General features: G+C 51.5%; 7 protein-coding genes across 8 annotated transcripts; 4 read left to right on the forward strand and 3 right to left on the reverse strand.

Annotated features, from left to right (window-relative positions):
• Nucleotides 1-455: 455 nt before the first annotated feature.
• On the reverse strand, nucleotides 456-4,678 carry PV05_03825 (uncharacterized protein). Its single transcript, XM_013464501.1, has 2 exons — nucleotides 4,552-4,678; nucleotides 456-4,501 (listed from the first exon to the last, which is right to left on the reverse strand). The coding sequence occupies exons 1-2, from the start codon at nucleotides 4,563-4,565 to the stop codon at nucleotides 553-555; spliced, it is 3,963 nt and encodes a 1,320-aa protein (XP_013319955.1). The 5' UTR covers nucleotides 4,566-4,678; the 3' UTR covers nucleotides 456-552.
• A 156-nt stretch (nucleotides 4,679-4,834) lies between these two features.
• On the forward strand, nucleotides 4,835-7,102 carry PV05_03826 (glutamine-tRNA ligase). Its single transcript, XM_013464502.1, has one exon. It carries the CDS (start codon nucleotides 5,046-5,048, stop codon nucleotides 6,963-6,965), a length of 1,920 nt encoding a protein of 639 aa, XP_013319956.1. The 5' UTR covers nucleotides 4,835-5,045; the 3' UTR covers nucleotides 6,966-7,102.
• Nucleotides 7,103-7,272: 170 nt separating this feature from the next.
• PV05_03827 lies at nucleotides 7,273-9,758 on the forward strand. Of its 2 annotated transcripts, none has more exons than XM_013464504.1 (2): nucleotides 7,273-8,542; nucleotides 8,597-9,758. In XM_013464504.1, the coding sequence occupies exons 1-2, from the start codon at nucleotides 7,339-7,341 to the stop codon at nucleotides 9,529-9,531; spliced, it is 2,139 nt and encodes a 712-aa protein (XP_013319958.1). In that variant the 5' UTR covers nucleotides 7,273-7,338; the 3' UTR covers nucleotides 9,532-9,758. The 2 variants fall into 2 exon arrangements, with proteins under 2 accessions (XP_013319958.1, XP_013319957.1); XM_013464503.1 differs by having other exon boundaries at nucleotides 8,621-9,758.
• Nucleotides 9,755-11,169, reverse strand: PV05_03828 (uncharacterized protein; the record flags this gene model as incomplete). The annotated part of the gene is made up of 1 exon (XM_013464505.1): nucleotides 9,755-11,169. A coding segment is annotated over one exon (1,179 nt), but the record flags the coding sequence as incomplete, so codon positions are not given.
• An 812-nt stretch (nucleotides 11,170-11,981) lies between these two features.
• On the forward strand, nucleotides 11,982-14,882 carry PV05_03829 (uncharacterized protein). The gene has a single exon (XM_013464506.1). The coding sequence runs from the start codon at nucleotides 12,042-12,044 to the stop codon at nucleotides 14,685-14,687; it is 2,646 nt and encodes an 881-aa protein (XP_013319960.1). The 5' UTR covers nucleotides 11,982-12,041; the 3' UTR covers nucleotides 14,688-14,882.
• A 320-nt stretch (nucleotides 14,883-15,202) lies between these two features.
• Nucleotides 15,203-19,160, forward strand: PV05_03830 (nitrite reductase [NAD(P)H], large subunit). Its single transcript, XM_013464507.1, has 2 exons — nucleotides 15,203-15,808; nucleotides 15,865-19,160. The coding sequence occupies exons 1-2, from the start codon at nucleotides 15,666-15,668 to the stop codon at nucleotides 19,091-19,093; spliced, it is 3,372 nt and encodes a 1,123-aa protein (XP_013319961.1). The 5' UTR covers nucleotides 15,203-15,665; the 3' UTR covers nucleotides 19,094-19,160.
• An 8-nt stretch (nucleotides 19,161-19,168) lies between these two features.
• Nucleotides 19,169-21,087, reverse strand: PV05_03831 (uncharacterized protein). Its single transcript, XM_013464508.1, has 2 exons — nucleotides 20,238-21,087; nucleotides 19,169-20,157 (listed from the first exon to the last, which is right to left on the reverse strand). The coding sequence occupies exons 1-2, from the start codon at nucleotides 20,848-20,850 to the stop codon at nucleotides 19,187-19,189; spliced, it is 1,584 nt and encodes a 527-aa protein (XP_013319962.1). The 5' UTR covers nucleotides 20,851-21,087; the 3' UTR covers nucleotides 19,169-19,186.
• Between the last annotated feature and the right edge of the window lie 129 nt (nucleotides 21,088-21,216).

The following is a 21,216-nucleotide window of genomic DNA, read 5'->3' on the forward strand; positions in this document are numbered from 1 at the left end:
GCTTGCTGAAATTGGTATGATTCACGAGAGGTCATCTCTAAGCATGGTGTGCCATATGCATTTACTTTGATTTTATCGCTCCAGCTTGGTCTTGGAGTTCAATTGTCGACTCAGACTCGTGCATGTTATTCTCCTTGGCTGACGAGGTCGCGCCGGTCATTCGCCGTTTGATGGAGGATCAAAGGATCAAGGCAAAGGCCGGTAGGACGGTCTTCTGGCCGGTTGAAGCTTTCATGGTTGTCCACGGGCTTTGATTGGTGCATGTTCATGTTACGCCCTGGCGCTGACATTGGTGCCCGCAATTGTTGGTCATCCAAATATTCCAGGGATGATGAGAGGTTTTCGCCGGTGTCATGCTTGCTATAGAAATGGTCAGATGTTACCCAGTCACGCCAGTATTGGTCCAGTAATTGACAGGTATTCCAGATGAGCACGACAAAAAACAAGAGTGTCGTTGGCAAATGCCATTGCATCACATTGATCGGGTCCTTCGATCCATGTTTAAATCTAGTAGGACAGTCTATTGAATGAAGCAATCCCGAACATCGTCCACTACTTCCTCACTGCTGCTGGTGCGGTGCTATCAGCAACTCCTCGCCTCCGCTCTATCTCTGCGATTCTCTCTTGTTCAGCCTTCTCGGCCAATTCCCTCTTGCGCTTGTCATCTCTGGCCACTTGATCTGGCCGCTTGATGGCGATATCTTTGGGTCTGAAGTCGCTGAATAGTCTCTTGAAGACTTGCTCAACGACCCAGCAACCACAGTAGTCAACAATCATGAGCATCGTCAAGGTCCACTTGAAGTCACTCCTGAAAGGCACAAGGCGCAACTTGTCATTGAGCTCAGGCAGCAACTCTGTACTGCCGGCAAAGGCGACGAAAGAGCAAGCCAAGAGTCCCCAGTACATGCCTCTGTTTTCTCGAATACTCTCGCGAAACGGGCGGCCCTGGTAGTTGATGGCAAAGGTCGAGACTTGTTGAATGAGCTGCATAAGATACACCGCACTGTTGAGAAGACTGGGTTCAAATTCACCCTCCAAGTCGACCTCTGTTGAGGGAGGAACGATTGAGTAGACAACATTCGAGAGGTAAATTAGCGTGGCGCAGTGGATGGCGAACTGACCAAGAACAGACCCCAGGATATATGCATTCAAAATGTTGGGTTGAGGTCGTTCACGCGACAAAGCTTCGACCGGTTTGGCTCGTGATATGGACAAGAAACAGACCGACATCAGCATGCCACTGATGGTGACTTGGCCGTCCCCGAACTTGATGCCGGAGAGGTAGATGACTGACAAACTGTATGCACTGATCAGACAATTGAGGGCAAGGATCTTGTACATCTGGATCGTTGCAACCAGCGTACATCTGCCCTGTCTGATAATGTTCGGAATGGCGACGACATTTGCCAACTTGCTGGTAAATGGTGCAGCAACCGAAGCGTCACCCAACTTGATGGTGGGTGGCTCACTGTCATCAAGCTCATTTTCCATCATGGATGATGTGAATTTGTCAGCCCAATTGGCGGCCTTCTGCTGTGCTTCCTGCTGGCGTCGTTGTTGAGGCGTCAGGCTGGAATTCGCATGCTGCACAGCCTGTGCTCCAGGCGACGTGATGGTCTCGATGGCCCCGTTCTCAGCATCACCATTCTCTAGTTGAATACCCTTCTTCTCCGCAATCGCCTTGACCGCTTTCTCATGATGAGGATTGCTGGGACCGGGTGGGTAGAGATGGGCGATACCGGGTGGGACAGGGGGCGCTGGCTGATTGAATCGCTTCATGAGCTGAACTTGCTTCTCATAGATCTCTTTCATCTTGGTGGTCCTAAAGTGATCGCTGATTTTGGTTAGGTCGTCTGGGGAGCCATTGAGTAGAGCAACACCAACGTGCGCTTGCTTCAAAGCACCGACGTCATTCGTACCATCACCGCACATGAGAGTTGTGTAGCCCAGGTCTTTCAGTCCAATCAAGATTTCTTCCTTCTGTTTCGGCGACACTCGCGCATACACCCATGTATATCTGAGGAGGGTCTTGAAGGCTTGCTGTCCAGTGAACTTGCCCAAAGCATAACCTGTAACACACAAGTCTTTCGTCTCAAGAATCTTCGGATCAATGTCTTTGGCCGGATCAACAGGAATGATGGTCTTTTCATCGACGCTTCTCCAGACGAGCTTCTTGCCTGACTCGTCATGCTCAGGAGCATCCAAGATCAAACAGTCCCGGTCGACGATCTCGACCTGACGAGCAACGTGGACAGCAGTCAAAGGATTGTCTCCAGTGATCATCACAACTCGATGGCTGCTCTCATTCAACATCTGCACCGCTCTAATAGCATCTTCCTTCAGAGGAGTTTGGAGGACCAAAAAGCCAGCAAAGGTCAACTCGGCTTCAACCTCTTCGCGCTTCAGATCGTTGATACGCTTCTGACCAATCTCCGCCTCCGTCGAAAGATACTTGTAAGCAAGGGCGAGAACTCTGGCTCCATTTCTGGTGAAGTATTTGAAGGTCTCTTCGTACTTGGGAGGGACCTCGACAAGCATCTTGGAGATGGTCTCAGGAGCACCTTTCACACCGACAAAAGTTCCTTTGCCTCGTCGTCCGGTCTTGGGATCTGTGACAGAAACAACTGCCACAGAGCTTTGCCGTTTAAGAGCCGAAGAAAACTGGAACCGTCTTTTGATCTGAACGATATGAGCAGCGCCTGCTGTGGAATGAGCCTTCTTTGACTTCGAAGGCGGAGCGCTGGTCAATGTATCGTTGTTTCCAAGAGTCCAATTGAGAGCCGTCAATGTAGCCTTCTCCATAGGGTCACCAACGATATCACCCTCATCCAGTTTGACCAAGGCATGAGCGGTAGCCAGAACAAGCGTGGTGTAGATGCCACAGTCGGGTACTTTGGCAATACTAGACTGCGCACCATCTGGCTCAGTCTCGCCATTTGGCTTACCCAAACCCAAGCCCGCAATGCCGTCGACGACAAGATCTTCACCTGTGAGAGTTCCAGTCTTATCAAAGCAGGCGATATCGACACGTCCAGCAAAGGGTATCCGGAATGGCTCCGTGCAGAAGATGGCGAATTTGCTGAGTGCTGCCAGACTGGTATTGACAGCCAAGGACAATTCCATGGGCAATTCGGGCGGCACGACACTGGTAACGATCAAAATGCAGTCGAGCAGTAGCTTGGATCGCTTTCGGTTATTTTTGACACCTTCTTGCCAGACATATCCCGATGCTGCCAGGGCGAAGATCAGCAGAAATAAAATGAACCATAGAGCTTCGGCGTTGTTTGCTGAGACACGTTCTGTGGAGTAGATCATAGTCCTGACGAGGCTACCTTGATTTGTTTCAAAGCCGGTCTTCAAGACAACAGCCATAGCTCCCTTGTCAGGAGGCGGAGGCACCCCTGACTTCACAGAAGGGACTGTCTCGTGGGCATCTTCGCTGGCAGCTGGATGGGTGATTTGAAGGACCTTGGTACCTCCCCAGAGCAAAGCGTTCTTATCCAGTCCTTCAGGATCGATTGGTGCATCGCCTGGGCGAAGCATAACTGATTCCTTCAGTAGTGGCGTACTTTCACCAGAGAGCATGGCTTCGTTGACAATGGCAGTACCTTCGATCAGAAGCATATCGCATGCCACGCCGGAATCTTCCTGCGATCGACCCACGGATGCCAAGTCGCCTGGCAGCAACTTGTCACTTTTGATCTCAATCCACTTCTTTTCTCGGTACACCCAGATGTCATAGGGTTTGATGCCCATTCCTCGGAACTCATTCAAAGTGCGTTGCCGCTGCCAGACAACAGTGCTTTCGAAAGCCACCAGCATGAATAGCGTGAACAGCGAATAGTACCAATAGTCGTCGAGCAACCACAGACCGACACAGAAGACTTGGAAGATGAAGAACGGCGCCACAGCATGCTCTTTCCACAATTCCATAAACGTAGGAACCGGAATGTCGAATGTGTTATCTCCATAATGCTGATGAACAGTGTCAATCTCAGCTGCAGTGGTCAGGCCCTTTGACAACTGGAACTCCCGGAGCAGGGGTTTCTTCTCCGCGTCAATCTTATAAGTCAATGGCGCGAATATCCCTTTCTCCGAATAATAGTCGAACCGTCTCTTTTGAAAAAGGAAGTAGATCCTGCCATCTTGACCCTTTTCCAGCTTGCAGATGGCTGGTGCACCGGAATTGACAACGGGGATAACCTTGATCAGTCGAGCATCTTCAACTTTCGTCGCTTTAGTTGTGGTGAACGTAGTGTCCAAGTTGACGTTCCATTTCGTAGAAAGCCACGTTAAAGACTGAAGAGTGGTTATGGTGGCCACCCACACAAAAGTCCATTCTTGACCATCAATGTATTCGTCGTAGAGATCTTCATTGAGATAAAATGCGAGGAAGATGGGCCATAGTATCGTATAGGGCCAGATGTAGGCCTTCAGATAAATAGGTAGGGGGTTATGGAGGCTTGCGGCTTGGATCTGGTCGTTATCCACGAGTTTAGATCTGCATTTTTGTTCAGTAGAGTTGGCAGAGAGTAATAAAGGAAGCCTTACGTTCTCTGCGCCATAGCGAGCGTCAATAAAGAGCTCGCGCTCAGACTAGATTGCGCAGAAATGTCTGCTCGATACCAAAGGCGGCGAAAGGCGTTGAACAGGGTGTCCTTGGGAAAAAAGGTTGCAGTTAGACTCGCGGACTCGATCAAGACTGACGCAGATCTCGGGGAAATTCACGCCGCTGCATCACGCCGCCTTAAGCCACATCGCTTGGCATGTTTGTCGTTTGGCCCTATTCAATTGCTTTGATAAAACATTCTTTGAGTCATATCGACAGTCTCGAAGGGAGTCAAAACTTGCGAGACAACAGGCACCCCGAAGCAGAGACAGTTCTTGTTATTCTCGAAAATCCCAGAAACTTCCCGACTCGATCTTGGATTCTCACCAGCGGCAATTTATTGGGATCTCTATTTGCGTCTCATCTCACGTGCCATTACTGTACCACTGCTGGGCTTTGGGAAGAAGGTTTCATCTAGTAACAATTGATACCTACGATGGCTGAATCGACGGAGGCGAGCAAGTGCTTACCCGAGCGGCTGAAGGAGACAGTTGAGAATGCTGTTGCGGAGAAGAAACCCAAGAAAGAAAAAGCGCCCAAACAGCCTAAGCCACCAAAGGAGCCGAAAGCGCCTTCAGCGAAGCCTGCTAAACCGGCCCAGCTGGCACCCGCAGCACCGACAGACCCCAATGCTATGTTCAAGGAAGGATGGCTCGCTGCAGTCAGAAAGGAACGACCCATGGACGAACCTGTCGTTACTCGCTTCCCACCAGAACCCAATGGTTACCTTCATATAGGCCACAGCAAAGCTATTGCAATCAATTTTGGCTTTGCGAAGTTCTACGGCGGAAAATGCAATTTGCGGTTTGACGACACGAATCCGGAGGCTGAGGAGGAGGTGTATTTTACTGCTATCGAAGACATCGTGAGGTGGCTCGGCTTTGAACCTGCACTTATCACATATTCTAGCGATTTCTTCGACCAGTTATATGAGCTTGCAGAAAAGTTGATAACCCTGGACGGAGCATACGTATGCCATTGCACGGACGAAGAGCTGAAGGACCAGAGAGGAGGAACAGACCCCAAGAACAAACATGATAGATACGCCTGTCGCCACCGTGATCGACCCACTGAAGAATCATTGACAGAGTTCCGCGCAATGAGAGGTGGCAAGTACAAGCCAAGAGAAGCCTTTCTACGTATGAAGCAGGACCTCACAGATGGGAATCCACAGATGTGGGATCTCGTTGCGTACCGTGTCTTGGAGAAGCCACATCATCGGACGGGCGACAAATGGAGGATCTATCCTACATACGACTTCACACACTGCCTGTGCGATAGTTTCGAAGGCATCACACATTCATTGTGCACTACAGAGTTCATTCTGTCCAGGGTATCCTATGAATGGTTGAACAACAAGGTCGACGTACCTCATAAGCCGATGCAGCGAGAATATGGTCGACTCAACATCACAGGTACGGTGTTATCGAAGCGAAAGATCAAGAAATTGGTGGACGAAAAGATCGTCAGCGGGTGGGATGATCCGAGATTGTATACTCTGGTCGCCTTGAGGAGAAGAGGTATTCCACCTGGAGCGATTCTTTCTTTTGTCAGTGAGCTCGGAGTCACAACTGCAACTATCAACATTCAAATCAAACGATTCGAACAGTCGGTCCGAAAGTACCTAGAGATGACTGTACCTCGTCTCATGCTTGTCCTGGACCCCATACCCGTGATCATCGACGACCTGCCGGATGACCACTACGAAGAGCTTGAAAATGCATTTGGGCCCAAAGATGTCGACATGGGGACTCACAAATTACCCTTCACAAAGAAGGTGTACATTGAACGTGACGATTTTAGAGAGGTGGACAGCAAGGACTTTTTCAGAATGGCTCCTGGAAAACCTGTTGGGTTGTTGAAAGTCCCATACCCTGTCATTGCGACAAGCTTCAAGAAGGATGAGGCTACTGGTCTGGTCACCGAGATCCATGCAAAGTACGAGAAGCCAGCGGAAGGTGAAAAGATCAAGAAACCCAAAGCATACATTCACTGGGTTGCCGAAGCACCCGAGCATGGGTCTCCTGTCAAGTGCGAAGTCCGCGTCTTCAACCCTCTCTTCAAGTCGGACAACCCAGATGCAGTAGAACCCAACTTCATGGCCGATCTGAATCCGGATAGTCTGAAAGTCTACCCAAATGCGATAGCTGAGGTCGGGTTGAAGGAGATCCGAGAAAGGGCGCCATGGCCAGAAGAGGCTGGGGAGAAGAAGGACAAGTGTGGATATGAGTCTGTCAGATTCCAGGCAATGAGAACGGGGTACTTCTGCATGGACAAAGACACAGATGAGGGGGCTGGCAAGATTGTGTTGAATCGGATTGTCAGCTTAAAAGAAGATGCTGGAAAGAGTGCATGAACGGCAACGGATGGCTATAGTTATGGTGATGGAACCCATGATTGTATGATGATGACTCTTCAGGCGGTCTCCTGAGATACCATCGGGTCGATAGATTGATGGCAATGCTGTGCTCACGGACTAGAGCTTGATTCAACATACTACCATGATGCAGATCTTTTTTGTTGGACGTGTGAAATAAGCCCATGCTATCGTCCCTTAGTAGAGGGAGGTGATTACGTAATACACCCGCAGCCCAGTGAAGCCACCAACGGACGCCTTCCTCTCCGCTGGGCTCCGTCGATGCCGTGGGATTTCCACCCACCCCCTCAACCACTACAGTTGTGCAGACACTTCAACCCCCTCGGCTTCATGGAAGCCAAATCCAAGCGCAATGTCCAAGCGCACCATCGGCGGTGGAAGAGTGCTAGGAAGCGGTAGGACCTTAGGACCAGCTATCCCACCGCCAAAGTCGACTTCACCCCTCCCTCCCCACGTCCTCTCTCCTTCAGCCTCGACTTTATCCTTGAACACATCCGGGAGCGAAGCGTCCACACCCCCATCCTCAGATCCTCAAGATATTGCCGGTCGAGTCTCGCTCGATCATGGCGGGCCAGACCTTTCCGCGGCGGCAGCAGCTGCGGGAGACCGCTTGGTGTGTCCGATATGCAATGAGGAGATGGTCACGTTGTTGCAGTTGAACAGGCATCTGGATGACGCACACAAAGAGATTGAAGAGGAACAACAAGATGAGGTCAAAGACTGGTTTAAGCAACAAATGTTCAAGGCGAAGAAGTTCCAACCCCTGGCTGTCTTGAACCAGAAACTCAAGGGTTTGGACGTCTTCGAGTCGAATCATGATATCGCTCGAAGCATCACTCCTACCCCTAGACATGAGTCCATTCCAAAAGAGACAACCGCGCCTCCTACACCGCCGAAGCCAGCCCAGACAGTCGTCGACCCGGAGGATGTGATAACGAAACACCATTGGCAGAAGAGAACAGGCTACGATGTATGCTCAGATCCCACCTGTGGAAGAAGGTTAGGTGCTGGTATCGGACTCGTGAACTGCCGACACTGTGGAAAACTCTTTTGTGACGAGCATACAATGTATCAGATGAAGCTATCGAGGTCTGCACAGCATGAACCCGTTCGAGGATTGTGGTACAGAGTATGCGAGACCTGCTACAAGAGTCGAGAGTGCTACATGGACAGACGCGGCCTTGAAAGAGATCGAATGGGTGACTTCGACAGCATAAGAAGGAAGAAGTCCAGTCACAGAGAGATGGAAGTCTCCAGACTAGAGAAGAGACTGTCGAGATTAACACAATTGCTGGCCAACCCGCCGGAAGAGATCCCTCAGCCTACCACTAACAAGAGGTGGTCACTGAATTGGGGTCAAAACGATCCTCGAAAAGCCCTTGAGCAGAGCATCGTATCTTGGCAGAATGATGCCGAAGTCCCACGATGTCCATACTGCCAACAGGATTTCACTCAATACACATTCCGGCGGCACCACTGCAGGACCTGTGGGAAAGTGGTTTGTGGAGATCCGGTCACAGCTTGCTCGACTGTTATCGGTCTCAACGTGGCCACAAGTAAGCTCGCCCCTGTCTCCTTTCCAATTCGTCCATACTGATTTGTCTCACCAGCTAACACGCGCCTCTCCGCCACAGAAAAACCGCCTCCCGATAATACCATCGCTCTCGATATCCGCCTCTGTAAAGATTGCAACCACACAATCTTCTCGCACCGCGACTTCAAAGCCTCACTCAGCTCTCCTGGCATCGAAACATTCGCCCGTGCGTACAACAACCTCGTGCAATTCGAACGGGGTATCCGCCTCCTGTTACCGAAATTCCAAAAACTCCTTCAAGCCCTACAAGACCCTGACCACCCACCAGCCTCGTCCCAGATCTCTGACGCCTCTCGCACGCGCAAACGTCTGATGGACTCATTCACGCAATACGACACTGCCGCACGGCGGCTACGTGATCTGCCCAGCCACTCTCCCACGCAGCTCAAGCTGCAAAAAGCAATCTACCAGAACGCTACACAGTTTCTGCATTTACACATGCTACCCTTGAGATCTCTGCCGAAGGTGCTCAAACACGCCACTCCACACGGTAATAGTAAGCTCGACATGAAGGATCCCCGCTCCAGTCTCGCCGTGCTGAATCACAACCACATCCGGCACGATAGCTCGTCGAACCTATCCATCGCGAGTTTCGCGTCTTCTCGCGTAAGCGAGCTCGAGGCCGAGGAGAAGCAACTGCGTGAGCGGCTCATCGTGCTCGAGGAGCAGAAGTTCATGGTCCAAGAGATGATCGCCGACGCAAATCGACGGAGAAAGTTTGACGAGGTCGCGGCCTTGGCTGTGAATGTCGAGGATTTGAGTACGGAAATCGACAGTGTACAGAAAATGGTGGATAATCTGCGAGGAGAGTTTGAAGGGGTGTATACGAGCGGAGGGGGGCTGGGTAGTGGTGTGAACAGTCCCGCAAGGAGACCTAGTGATATGGGTATCTCAGGGACTAGTATGGGGAAGATGAAGAACGTCGTCGGCGCTCGTGGTGAGAACGGCTGAGTGGCAGGGTACTAAGCGGGCGATCGAAGTTCTTACCGGGCACTCCATGCACTGTGGTTAAAGAGGCGGTCAGGACGTCGAAGGAGATCCTGTCGCCAATGTTTTATTTGGCTTTCTGGTAGCGAGCGGGTGTTGGCGTCAGAAAGTTAGGGTATAACCGTTGAAGAGTCATTTCTGACCTCGAATTTCTGAGCCTGAAAATGCTACGACAAGTGGAATCTAGAACATGTTCCTACTCCTCTTGTGCACAAGCACACTGATCCGTTGTCCTCTTCCCAAGCGAACGTCGGGTATCTCTGTTATTCATGGGTTACCTATTGTACAGTCGTTCACGTAGTGTTCAGTCGGACATCATCGACCTTCGTCTCATATCATACAATCGTCCCAAAAGCCTGTGCTGAGGCTCTCGCAGCCAAATTCCACCAACGCCTGAACCTAAGATTACAAGATCAACGCAAATTAGCTGTCTTCTCTCACTTGCCGCCGCGCCTCTTCCACAATCGCAACCAGGAGTTCCTGATTCGCCCTTCGTACACAGTTCTCATCCGGCTGGTCCGGGTCGTCAACACTATGGAGTGGCCTCGACACGAATTTTATCCGGTGGTCGCATGAGATGGCATATGCGGCATTGGATATCCTGGAGATCTTCATCGGAGCGTCTGATTTAGCAATATCCGCTTCCTGGCCTTTGAGCGACTGAACCACGTTGTCTCTGTCATCGAGGACAGGAATTTTAAGACCAGTATTTGCCCAGATATATCCTGCTAGCGTAGACATGAAGTGCTCGATGCCAAATCTTCCATTTTCCGGCAGGGCCTTCAGAACTGCATAAGGAGCCACGGCGATGTCTAGAGATTTGAGGTGAGGGGCGACCGGAGCAGAGAAGCCAATCGTGAGTCTCACACTGCTGATGATATTGATGAAGAGATCTTGTACTTGGGATTGCGTCGAGCCAGGGGCTGTGGATAGGGAGGAGTAGATTGTTGAGAGATAGTTCTGGAGTGTCTTTTGGATGAGTGCTGACGGCATTTGCAGAGGGTGAATTTTGGGGAGGGCGAATGTGTCCGATAGGTAGGTCGTCAGGGATCTTAACAAGGAAGGGGACGACTTGGAGAGGAGGATGGCCGTCCGGCTCTCCTGGTTCGAGCTTGCGCGGTTCGATGTTTCTGTCCTGCTGCGCTTCGAGGAAATGGTATTGGGGGTTGTGTATATGATGAACTTGTAAGTCGTTCTTTCATAGATGAGCGAGATCAGGATTCCGTGACTCGTTGAGCTGTCATCATCTCCGTCGTCTCGCATTCTTTTCCTGTTGAGTGGCTGCGTCTGACCTTCTTCGGGAGCGAGTCCCTCTAGCCTGTTCCATTTGCATTGACTTAAAGAGCCCAGCCTTTCTCTTTCTTCTTCTGACTCGTAGCGTGGCCGGCCTTGGCTGATGGATTCGCCAAAAGCACCCGCGTGGGTTGAGAGGTCTCCTGTCAGTTGTGATCGCTCCCGCTGTGTTGACGGTGGTGCAAGGAGTGCGAGGAACGACGGTGTCAGGGCTGGAAGGCTATGGATTAGCCACGATGTGTCGTAGAGGCAGTCTTCCATCCTGTACGGAGGAAAGTCGTCTTCTACGCAAGTCTCTTTGGTCGCAGCAGATGGTACCGCTGCGGACCTTGAAAAATAACACACGCCATTTAGACGCGGGTCGAGGCTGGTGCCAGAACGCGGTGACACGTGAACCTTATCGTTATCAGCACTAATCGGGGAAAGCGCCATGCACCTGGCCACGGAGAAAACGGGTTCACTTTCTGAACGACCTCATCCATGAAGAACGAAAATTCGGAAAGAATAGAAATGCGACCCAGCATGCGAAACTCACCGAAAGCACCATGTCGTCGAAAGCGAGATGCCTATGTGAGAGTATATGAGTCTAAGCCGAAGAGCACCGCTCGAACAGCCGCGGCAGCTTCAATCGATCTCCAAAGCATAACCCTCCCCCCAGCCGGTTGATGAAACGAACATGGCAGAATGCTTCGTGCAGTGGACTCCTCGGCCCATCTTACCATGCAAGCAGCAGCAAGGCTGGACGAGATGCCCATTGTCCATGGAGAAAGCTGTCGCCAGTCAATCCCGTACAGCTACCTCCGTACGGTCACATCGTTACAGCGATCCGAGCTTATCCCGATTCAGAAGGGCCCATAGATAAGAGCTCGCAGTAATATTTCCTCGCATCGTCTCACCAGCTGAGTGAGCTGAGATCACTGTGTCCCCGCGGATCTTCAACGGTGCACAGCACTGATTCGCCTTTCAGGTGTATCGGTACTGATCCAGAAGGCCTCACAAATAATGTAGCGTCATCATCTACATGCATTTGCTGGATGTTCTGTAAGTGAGATGTCATTGTACCTTTCCTAACGTTCTTTTCTTTCGTTCCTTTCTTTTGCACATCGTTGGGTGCACAAGTGGTCCTTGGCATCGAGGATACATTGCCTTGCAATCTTTCAATATCTATATATCCGAATAGCATGGAAGATCCCAAGACGGATTCTCAGGGCATTCCTGAAAAGATCGAAACACTAGGCACTCAGCAAGCCAAGGACATTTTACCACCGTCACCACCGCCCACGGATGGTAGCGTTTCTGACGCGGACGATGAAAATGTGGAGATACCACTTCCACCCCCAACTACTATACCGACCCAAACGTTAGATGTTGATCTGAAGACGCCGGATAGCCATGTGCCGCGAGATCCCAGGTTAATCAGGCTGACTGGCGTTCATCCTTTCAACGTCGAGGCACCTCTTACCGCGCTCTTCAACGAAGGCTTTCTCACGAGTCCCGAACTATTCTACGTCCGAAATCATGGTGCGGTACCGCAGGTCCAGGACCAAGATATCATCGATTGGGAGTTCACGGTGGAAGGCCTTGTTGAAAAGCCGATCACGATATCCTTGAAGCAATTGATGACGGAATACGAGCAAGTCACATATCCAATAACATTGGTATGCGCCGGTAATAGGCGGAAAGAGCAAAATATGGTCAGAAAGAGTAAAGGGTTTTCTTGGGGCGCAGCAGGTCTATCAACAGCACTTTTCACTGGTGTTATAATGTCCGAGGTGATCAAGAGAGCGAAACCCAAGAGAAAAGCGAAGTACGTCTGCATGGAAGGTGCGGACAAGTTACCCAATGGATATTATGGCACGTCCGTCAAGTTGAATTGGGTGATGGACCCGAATCGTGGTTTCATGCTCGCCTACAAGATGAACGGAGAGACTCTGCGGCCTGACCATGGAAAGCCCTTGCGTGCAGTCATCCCAGGGCAGATTGGTGGTCGATCTGTCAAGTGGCTGAAGAAGCTCATCCTTACTGAAGCACCCAGCGACAATTGGTATCACATATACGATAATCGAGTGCTGCCAACCATGGTATCACCAGAGGAGTCTGCGAATAACCCGAAGTGGTGGACAGATGACAGATACGCCATCTACGACCTAAGTCCCAATTCTGCCATTTGCTATCCGCAGCACGAAGAGCAGCTCTGCCTCACCGGCGCCACGAGTACCTACTGCGCCAAGGGATATGCATACAGCGGAGGTGGACGACGCATAACACGTGTCGAAGTCACACTCGACAAAGGCAAGACTTGGCGCTTAGCCGGTATTACATATGCCGAAGATCGATATCGTGAGGTAGAAAGGGACCTATTCGGTGGCAAGATCGACATGTCATGGCGAGAGACGTGCTTTTGCTGGTGCTTCTGGTCAATAGACCTGCCAACATCAGAGATTGCTGCGGCCAAAGATATCTTTGTTAGAGCGATGGACGAAAGTATGAATGTCCAGCCTCGAGATATGTACTGGTCTGTGTTGGGCATGATGAACAATCCGTGGTTTCGAGTCACGATAACACTGGAAGGAGACTATCTGCGGTTCGAGCATCCCACACAGCCTGCTCTCATGCCAGGTGGCTGGATGGAAAGAGTGAAGAAAGCCGGCGGTAACCTTGCCAATGGGTTTTGGGGAGAAAAGCTCGAAGGCGAGGAACAAGTCGTATCCAGTGATGAGCAAGCTGGGGAGGTTCCAATGGTCAAAGAAGGCTTGAAGAATCCCATCACGATCGATGAGCTTCGAAAACATGACGACGAAAAGGCCCCCTGGTTTGTGGTCAAGGGCGAAGTTTATGATGGTACTGCTTTCCTCGACGAACACCCTGGCGGCGCTCAAAGCATCATCTCAGCAGCAGGACTGGACAGCACCGACGAGTTTATGGCAATCCACAGCGAAACAGCAAAAGCCATGATGCCCAAGTACCACGTCGGCTCCTTGGACGACGCGGCCAAGACTGCTCTGACTGTGGGAGAGACAGAACCTGACCAAAACGCCAGTCCTGCAGAGACATTCCTCAATTCCAAGGCCTGGAAGAAAGCTGTCCTCCACGGCAAAAAGATCGTCTCTTGGGATACTCGAATCTTCACATACAAATTGGAGCATCCGACACAGCGTCTTGGCCTGCCTGTTGGACAACATCTAATGGTCAGACTCAGAGACCCTGTGACTCGCGAAGCCGTGATACGCAGTTACACGCCAATATCCGAGATCGACGATCAAGGTTATATGGAGATGCTTGTCAAGGTATACTTCGCCAATGCCTCGGGCAAAGGAGGGAAAATGTCTCTGGCTATGGATGCTCTTCCCATTGGCCACTTTATCGAGATGAAAGGGCCTATCGGCAAGTTTGAATATGTAGGAAACGGTAAGTGCTTGATTCAAGGCAAAGAGAAATTTGTGCGGACATTTATCATGATATGTGGTGGGAGTGGTATCACGCCGATCTACCAGGTCTTCCGGGCAGTTATCCGGAATCCCGAGGACAAAACGAAGTGCATCATCTTTGATGGGAATCGTCTGTTTGAGGATATTCTCTGCAAAGAAGAACTTGACGCCCTGGCTACAGACAATGGGCACCGATGTACGATCCTCCACACCTTGACTAGGGCTCCAGACGACTGGGCAGGCCTTCGAGGTCGTATCACTGGGGAACTGGTCCGGAGTAATTCCTCGAGGACAGATGATGCATTGGCACTGATATGTGGTCCTGAAGCGATGGAGAAGACCATGCACAAGGCTCTACTGCAGCAAGGCTGGACCGACGACCAATTGATGTTCTTTTGATGAGTATTTGGAAACTGTTGACGAAGGTAATGAAGACTAAAATGGGCATGATTTGGTGCATGGCAAGGCATCGATTTTCAGCCTTCGGGTATTTGTTGACCAGAGATAGCCTTCGTTTCAGCTATATGGCCCTGTCATTTTGGTTATTCAGTACGAGCTATGATGTACCATCTCCTTGGAGACACGATGAGATGGGGACCTCTCAGAATTTATGGGTCACCACTGGTGGGACCGTTATGTTATGCAAATGCCAACTACGAGCAGGTGATGCCGAGCACGGAAGACAACAAAAATTGGACAAGCTAGGTGACAAGCGACCTAAGGACTGCTCTGGGCACGTGACATATCAACTTTACAATACGTGACGACTAGTCTGTAATCGGTCGGTCGAGATCAAGCTAAAGCAACGTTATCTCGACCACTTCCTAGCCACTCACAACGCAGCATTTTCAACACCAGATTTCCTTATCTCAAGAGACAAAGCCTGCAGCACTACCGAGTACAAATCCACACATGTCGAATCTCGTTACCCGTGGAGAAAGCGATCTTCATATGCTGTTGTCGAGAAATGCATTTCGCCCAGACCTCTCCGAGTCTTGACTGACGACAGAAAATGACATTGCAATGCTATCCATTGGCTGTTTCACCCCGTGGGTGTAGATCGGCCACGGAGGCTACCCTGACAGGCTTGAGCCTCACTGATAACGCGAATGTACACATTCTGTTGGCTGGACGTCTGTGATGCTTCATCCCCGCGGATATTGGCTTTACACAAGTGGCGTCAGACATATCGAAATGGTTTGCAATAAGGCTCAAACTCCAATCTACCTATCTCTGGTGCTTTTCATCCCTCTTTCCTAATATCTGTGATTTCCTACTGACCGTAGCTCACCGAAGCTGTGTTTGCCTTGTGCTCAATGTGTGAAAATTGACATCTGTTGCAGGCCGAGCCTTCGACACGAATAGCACTATCAAACTATGTCGTGGTCAGACGGATCACCAGGCATGGCTATCAGCCGAGCCCCAGAAGGTGCTGAAGTCAATGGAGACGCTGTACCAAGTGATGGGCGAAAGAAGAAGGTCGTGGTTGTTGGTTTGGGGATGGTCGGCATCGCATTTGTGTAAGTCTGACGAAGAAGAGACAAGTTGTAGGCCATGCTGACATCGCCGGACTTAGCGAGAAATTACTAAAGCTCGATGCGAAGCGACATGAATACGATGTTGTCGTGATCGGCGAAGAGCCACATCTTGCATATAACCGTGTCGGTCTGACCAGTTTCTTCCAACATCGACAGGTTGAGTCACTATACCTGAACCCGGAGGAATGGTACAAGCGCCACCCGACAGAATCTTTCAATTACCACCTCAATACGCTCGTCACCGAAATCAAGCCACAAGAGAAAGTGGTCTTGACAGCCAAAGGGGACACCATCTCCTACGACATTCTCGTCCTCGCAACTGGATCCGACGCTGTCCTTCCACGACATACACCCGGTTACGATGCGAACGGAGTATTCGTATATAGGACCATCGAAGACTTGCAGAAGCTGATTGCCTTCTCCTCAACCGTCAAAGGTACGACGGGATGCGTCGTTGGCGGAGGTCTTTTGGGTCTGGAGGCTGCGAAGGCCATGATGGATCTCGAAGAATTCGGTCAGGTCAAGCTCATTGAAAGAAATAGATGGGTGTTGTCGCGACAACTTGACGCTGATGCGGGCAATATGGTTGTCGACCTTGTCCGTAATCTAGGCTTGGACGTCATGATCAGCAAACGTGTCGGCAAGATATTGACCGACGACAAGAACTCGGTGAAGGGCCTCGTCTTCGAAGACGGCGAGCAGATGGATTGCAGCTGTATCATGTTCGCCATTGGCATCAAAGCCCGCGACGATTTGGCCCGGAAGGCAGGCCTGAAGTGCGCCGATCGAGGTGGTGGCATCACAATCGACAACGATCTACGCACAAGCGATCCGAATATCTATGCCATCGGCGAATGTGCAAGCTGGGAGAACCAGACATTCGGGCTCATCGCACCAGGCATCGAGCAAGCTGATGTTCTGTCATTCAACCTGACCCAAGCGAAAGCCCATAGCCCGCGGACATTCAAGCGACCTGATCTGAGCACCAAACTAAAGCTTCTCGGCGTCGAAGTTGCCAGCTTCGGAGACTTCTTCGCCGACCGCGACGGACCCAAAGACCTACCAAAAAGGCACGTCAAGCGTGAAGAGAAGAAGGTCACCAACGGCCTGGACAAGGTCAAGGATCTAACGTCCGGTCCACCACCTCCTGCCGTCAAAGCGCTGACGTACCGCGACCCCTTTGCCGCTGTGTATAAGAAATATCTCTTCACCATGGACGGCAAGTACCTCCTAGGCGGGATGATGATCGGCGACACGAAAGACTACGTCAAGCTCGTGCCGATGGTTAAGAACAAGAAAGCGCTCGACGTCCCGCCGTCGGAATTCATCATTGGCGCGTCCAAGGATGGCGAGGAGAACGCCGACGACCTAACTGACGATACGCAGATCTGCTCGTGCCACAACGTGACCAAGGGTAACGTCGTCCAGAGCGTCAAGGAAGGGTGCAAGGCTCTTGGCGAGGTGAAGTCCTGCACGAAAGCCGGCACAGGCTGTGGTGGGTGTATGCCCTTGGTGACCAGCATTTTCAACAAGACCATGAAAGAAATGGGCAACGAAGTGCTCAACCATATTTGCCCGCACTTCCCCCACAGTCGGGCGGATCTTTATAATATCATCTACGTCCGGAAGCTGCAGGACTTCGGCCAGGTGATGCGCGAAGTGGGCAAGGACCCCAACAGTCTGGGATGTGAGCTATGCAAGCCGGCCATTGGGAGCATTTTGGCTGGTATGTTCAATAAGCATGTTATGGACAAGCCATTGCATGGCCTGCAGGACACGAATGATAAGTATCTCGGTAACATCCAGAGGAACGGGACATTCTCCGTCATTCCGCGAGTGGCGGGAGGTGAGATCAGTCCAGAGAAGTTGATTGTCATTGGACAGGTGGCCAAGAAGTACGGGCTCTATACCAAAATCACTGGCGGTCAGCGGATCGATATGTTTGGTGCAAAGAAGCAGGATCTCTTGGACATTTGGTCGGAGCTGGTCGCTGGAGGTCTGGAGTCTGGTCATGCCTATGCCAAGTCACTGCGGACGGTCAAGTCCTGTGTTGGCACAACGTGGTGCAGATTCGGTATCGGCGATTCGGTTGGGATGGCGATCAGGCTGGAGGAGCGATACAAGTCGATACGATCACCGCACAAGATCAAGGGTGGTGTTTCGGGTTGTGTGCGTGAATGCGCCGAGGCTCAAAACAAGGACTTTGGATGCATCGCTACGGAGAAAGGGTTTAATCTCTTCGTTGGTGGCAATGGCGGTGCGACACCCAGACATTCAGAGCTCTTGGCCAAGGACGTTCCCCCGGACGATGTCATCCCCATATTGGACCGGTATCTCATGTTTTATATACGCACGGCAGATAAATTGCAGAGAACGGCACGATGGGTCGAGCAATTACCCGGTGGTATCAAGTATCTTCGAGAAGTCATCTTGGAAGATAAGTTGGGGATCTGCGCCGAGCTGGAGAAGCAGATGCAAGAACTTGTGGGAACTTTCTTCTGCGAATGGACAGAGACACTGAACGACCCCGAGAAGCGCAGAGCGTTCGAGCAATTCGCGAATTCGGAAGAGAACCGCGAACCGGCCGTCGAGAAGGTCGAGGAGAGAGGACAATCGAGACCGGCCTACTGGCCCAAGGAGTCTGCCCACGACGACTTCAAGGGTACGAGATGGACGAGTCTGACATGGCAGCCTGTTGTTGAGGCCAAGAAGTTCCAGGATCTTGATACCGGTTCCTCTCAAACCGTCATCCGCGGCGATACACAGTTGGCCGTATTCAGGTTGAAGGGCAAATACTACGCAAGCCAGCAGATGTGCCCGCATCGGAGAACCTTTGGCCTCTCGGACGGTCTGGTCGGCGAGACGACCTCGCCGGACTGCAAGGACAGCAAATTGTACGTCAGCTGTCCCTACCATAAGCGGAACTTCCAGCTCAACGGCGAGGTCGACTTCGACAAGAATGACGCCGGCGCGGGGTCGTGCTCGACCGACAAGAGTATGTCCATCGCCACGTTCCAGGCGGAAGAACGGGATGATGGCTGGGTGTATCTCAAGCTTCCTCCTGTGCAGGAGATGGACAATGTGCTTGGAACGAGCAAATGGGTGGTCAAGTCCGATGAGGCGGCGAATCCGTTTGAGAGTCTCGACAAAAAGCTGGGCTTGCAGAAAGGCCTGCGACCAACGCGGACAGTGGGTGCGATGCCAGGAACTGGAAACGTCGCGGCGCGGACGGTTCGTGTGAATGCGCAAAGGAGGATCGATTGGTGATTATTTCTTTTTTTGGTTAAAGAAGTACTGAGTATCAATGACGAAATATGAGGTAGAAATGATCTGGTATTGTATGAAATAGTACATAATCCATTACGCCGTGCTTTTGCTCTTGGACATGACTCGTAGGCGATCTTTGCAGTACCTTGGTGAAAACCAGCGAGGACCCCAATGGCTTATGGACATGGAGCCGTCGATGAGTCGCCAACCAAGGACCATGAGAACACACAGTGGAATCGCCACTGCGAAGTAGATCCAAAATTGACTCTTCCCCGGCTGGAAATCCCCGGCCATGCTGAGCAGGCTGGATACGTAGGCCAAAGGGATAAAGATGAGTCCGACCACGGACAGTTTTGTGGCTCTGGAAGTCTCGTCGAGTGACACGCCGCCTTGGATCATCTGCGATACCCCTGTGATGGCTGCCAGGGTCGATTCGAGCTCGGCCCGGTAGTCCTTGAGCTTCTGCAGAACCAGCAGGAAGTCGGTGTTGTAGTCGGAGAGCGGGTTGTCGTCGTTGTTGAGGGACTCCATCTGCTCGGTGCTGGCGACGCGGCCGATGCCCAGGCTTTCCAGGCTGATTTGGAGCCAGTCGATCAGAAAGCCGACTTTTCGTCGCCACTCGCTGCTGCGCGCCGTCTGGGTTCGCAGAAACTCGTACAGCTCTTTGCCTTCGAGACGCATCGTTTTGCCGTCGAGCATGACAGGTCGGCCCTCTGGCCAGGATTCTTCGAACTTCCACACGCCTCGCGAGCACCAGCAGACTTTCTTCCACAGATACTCGAGGGCAATGTTCCATTGTGCGATGGCGATGCGCTCCATGTAGTGCGCACACATGCGGGGGTCGTTGATTGCTGCTTCTCGCTCACGCTGAGTGGCCCGCTGTGTCCAGTAGAATTTGAGGTCGTCCAGTAATGACTTTCTAAAGGGGCCTCGGGCGCGGTTTTGTGTCTGGCCTTGCCGGTGGGATTCTGGCCACGGCGCTACGTCGTAATAGCCATGCTGGTACGGTTGGTATGGGGCCGACGGGTCGCCCACTTTCACGGGGGGCTCGGTGAAGATGATCGCTGCAAAAGGGAGGTCAGTCAGTCTGCTTGCGAGGGCGATGGAGATGATAGCGAAGGGTTTTTGGGGGCTGCTTGCTTACTGTCCCAGCCGTGGTGTGTCTTTCGCGTCCAGAAACTTGCATTCCGACGGACGTAGAAAACTAGATCTCTCCGGTCCAATTTATCCCATCGCAATTCTCGTCCGAAATTGTCGTGGCTGTTCATCGACCATACGAGAGGGTCACTTCTTAGTTCCAACGTCTCCAGGTATCGAAGTGTGAAACTCAGCGGAGTATGCGTCGTATCTGGGGAAGATGGTCCGGAATTCCATGACTGAAGCCGGTCCCTCTGCCTCGAAAGCGCATCGACCGGACGGCCATAGGCGCTCTGGTTTGCCCAGAAGGAAGTTGAGCACTGACAGGCGAGCAGATAGGGGTCGATCCAAAAATGGCTTCCGAGAACATCGACGATTTCTCTGTCCAGATCTTCCACCAGGAAGACACGGTGTTGACAGCCGGCCTGTGAGGCCGATTTTAGATAATCACGAAGACCCTCAGCGGAAGAGAGAGGCGGTGAGACCACCCTATCAGGCCTGAACTCTAGGATAGCCACACGAGGGATGGATTTGTTCCAGCGATTTCTACATATTGAGTGGAGATATCGAACTTGGGGGTATCGAAAGCGGTACTCCCATATTGCTGACCAGTAATCCATAGCTGGAGCGGTGGGGTCTGTCCTCACGATGTAGCTTTGGACAAGTGTAGGTGCATATCTTAGCAAATTTGAAGATATGTCTGATGAGTTAGCATCATTGCGGTCCAGCTACTGGCATACCTTGTGCTTGGTCACGGGTGGCCTCGTTCAGCTGGCACTGATCGTCCCCGGAAAGTCAGAAGCGAGAGATTGGCTAATGCAGGTATGGCCAGGGTGTGTGGCTTGCAGAAGGATAATAGTCCCACCTGCGGCGTGTTGCCTTACAAACAGGTGCTGTGTCTGGTCCCCATGGTATTGACATTTGGTGGTCTATGGAAGTATTCCTCAAACGGGATCTACTCACATTGCTTTCCTCATGATAAGGGA

The sequence above is a fragment of the Exophiala xenobiotica genome (assembly GCF_000835505.1).
Source record: "Exophiala xenobiotica strain CBS 118157 unplaced genomic scaffold supercont1.2, whole genome shotgun sequence".
Taxonomy (NCBI): domain Eukaryota; kingdom Fungi; phylum Ascomycota; class Eurotiomycetes; order Chaetothyriales; family Herpotrichiellaceae; genus Exophiala; species Exophiala xenobiotica.

Excerpts from the sequence above, each read along its gene's own strand:
- PV05_03826 (XM_013464502.1), top strand. The coding sequence starts at position 5,046 with ATGGCTGAATCGACGGAGGCGAGCAAGTGCTTACCCGAGCGGCTGAAG.
- PV05_03827 (XM_013464504.1), top strand. The coding sequence starts at position 7,339 with ATGTCCAAGCGCACCATCGGCGGTGGAAGAGTGCTAGGAAGCGGTAGG. Across the intron at positions 8,543-8,596 it reads CGGTCTCAACGTGGCCACAA|CTAACACGCGCCTCTCCGCC; the intron begins GTAAGCTCGCCC and ends TTGTCTCACCAG.
- PV05_03829 (XM_013464506.1), top strand. The coding sequence starts at position 12,042 with ATGGAAGATCCCAAGACGGATTCTCAGGGCATTCCTGAAAAGATCGAA.
- PV05_03830 (XM_013464507.1), top strand. The coding sequence starts at position 15,666 with ATGTCGTGGTCAGACGGATCACCAGGCATGGCTATCAGCCGAGCCCCA. Across the intron at positions 15,809-15,864 it reads ATGGTCGGCATCGCATTTGT|CGAGAAATTACTAAAGCTCG; the intron begins GTAAGTCTGACG and ends CGCCGGACTTAG.
- PV05_03831 (XM_013464508.1), bottom strand. The coding sequence starts at position 20,850 with ATGGATTACTGGTCAGCAATATGGGAGTACCGCTTTCGATACCCCCAA. Across the intron at positions 20,158-20,237 it reads GACACACCACGGCTGGGACA|CGATCATCTTCACCGAGCCC; the intron begins GTAAGCAAGCAG and ends TCCCTTTTGCAG.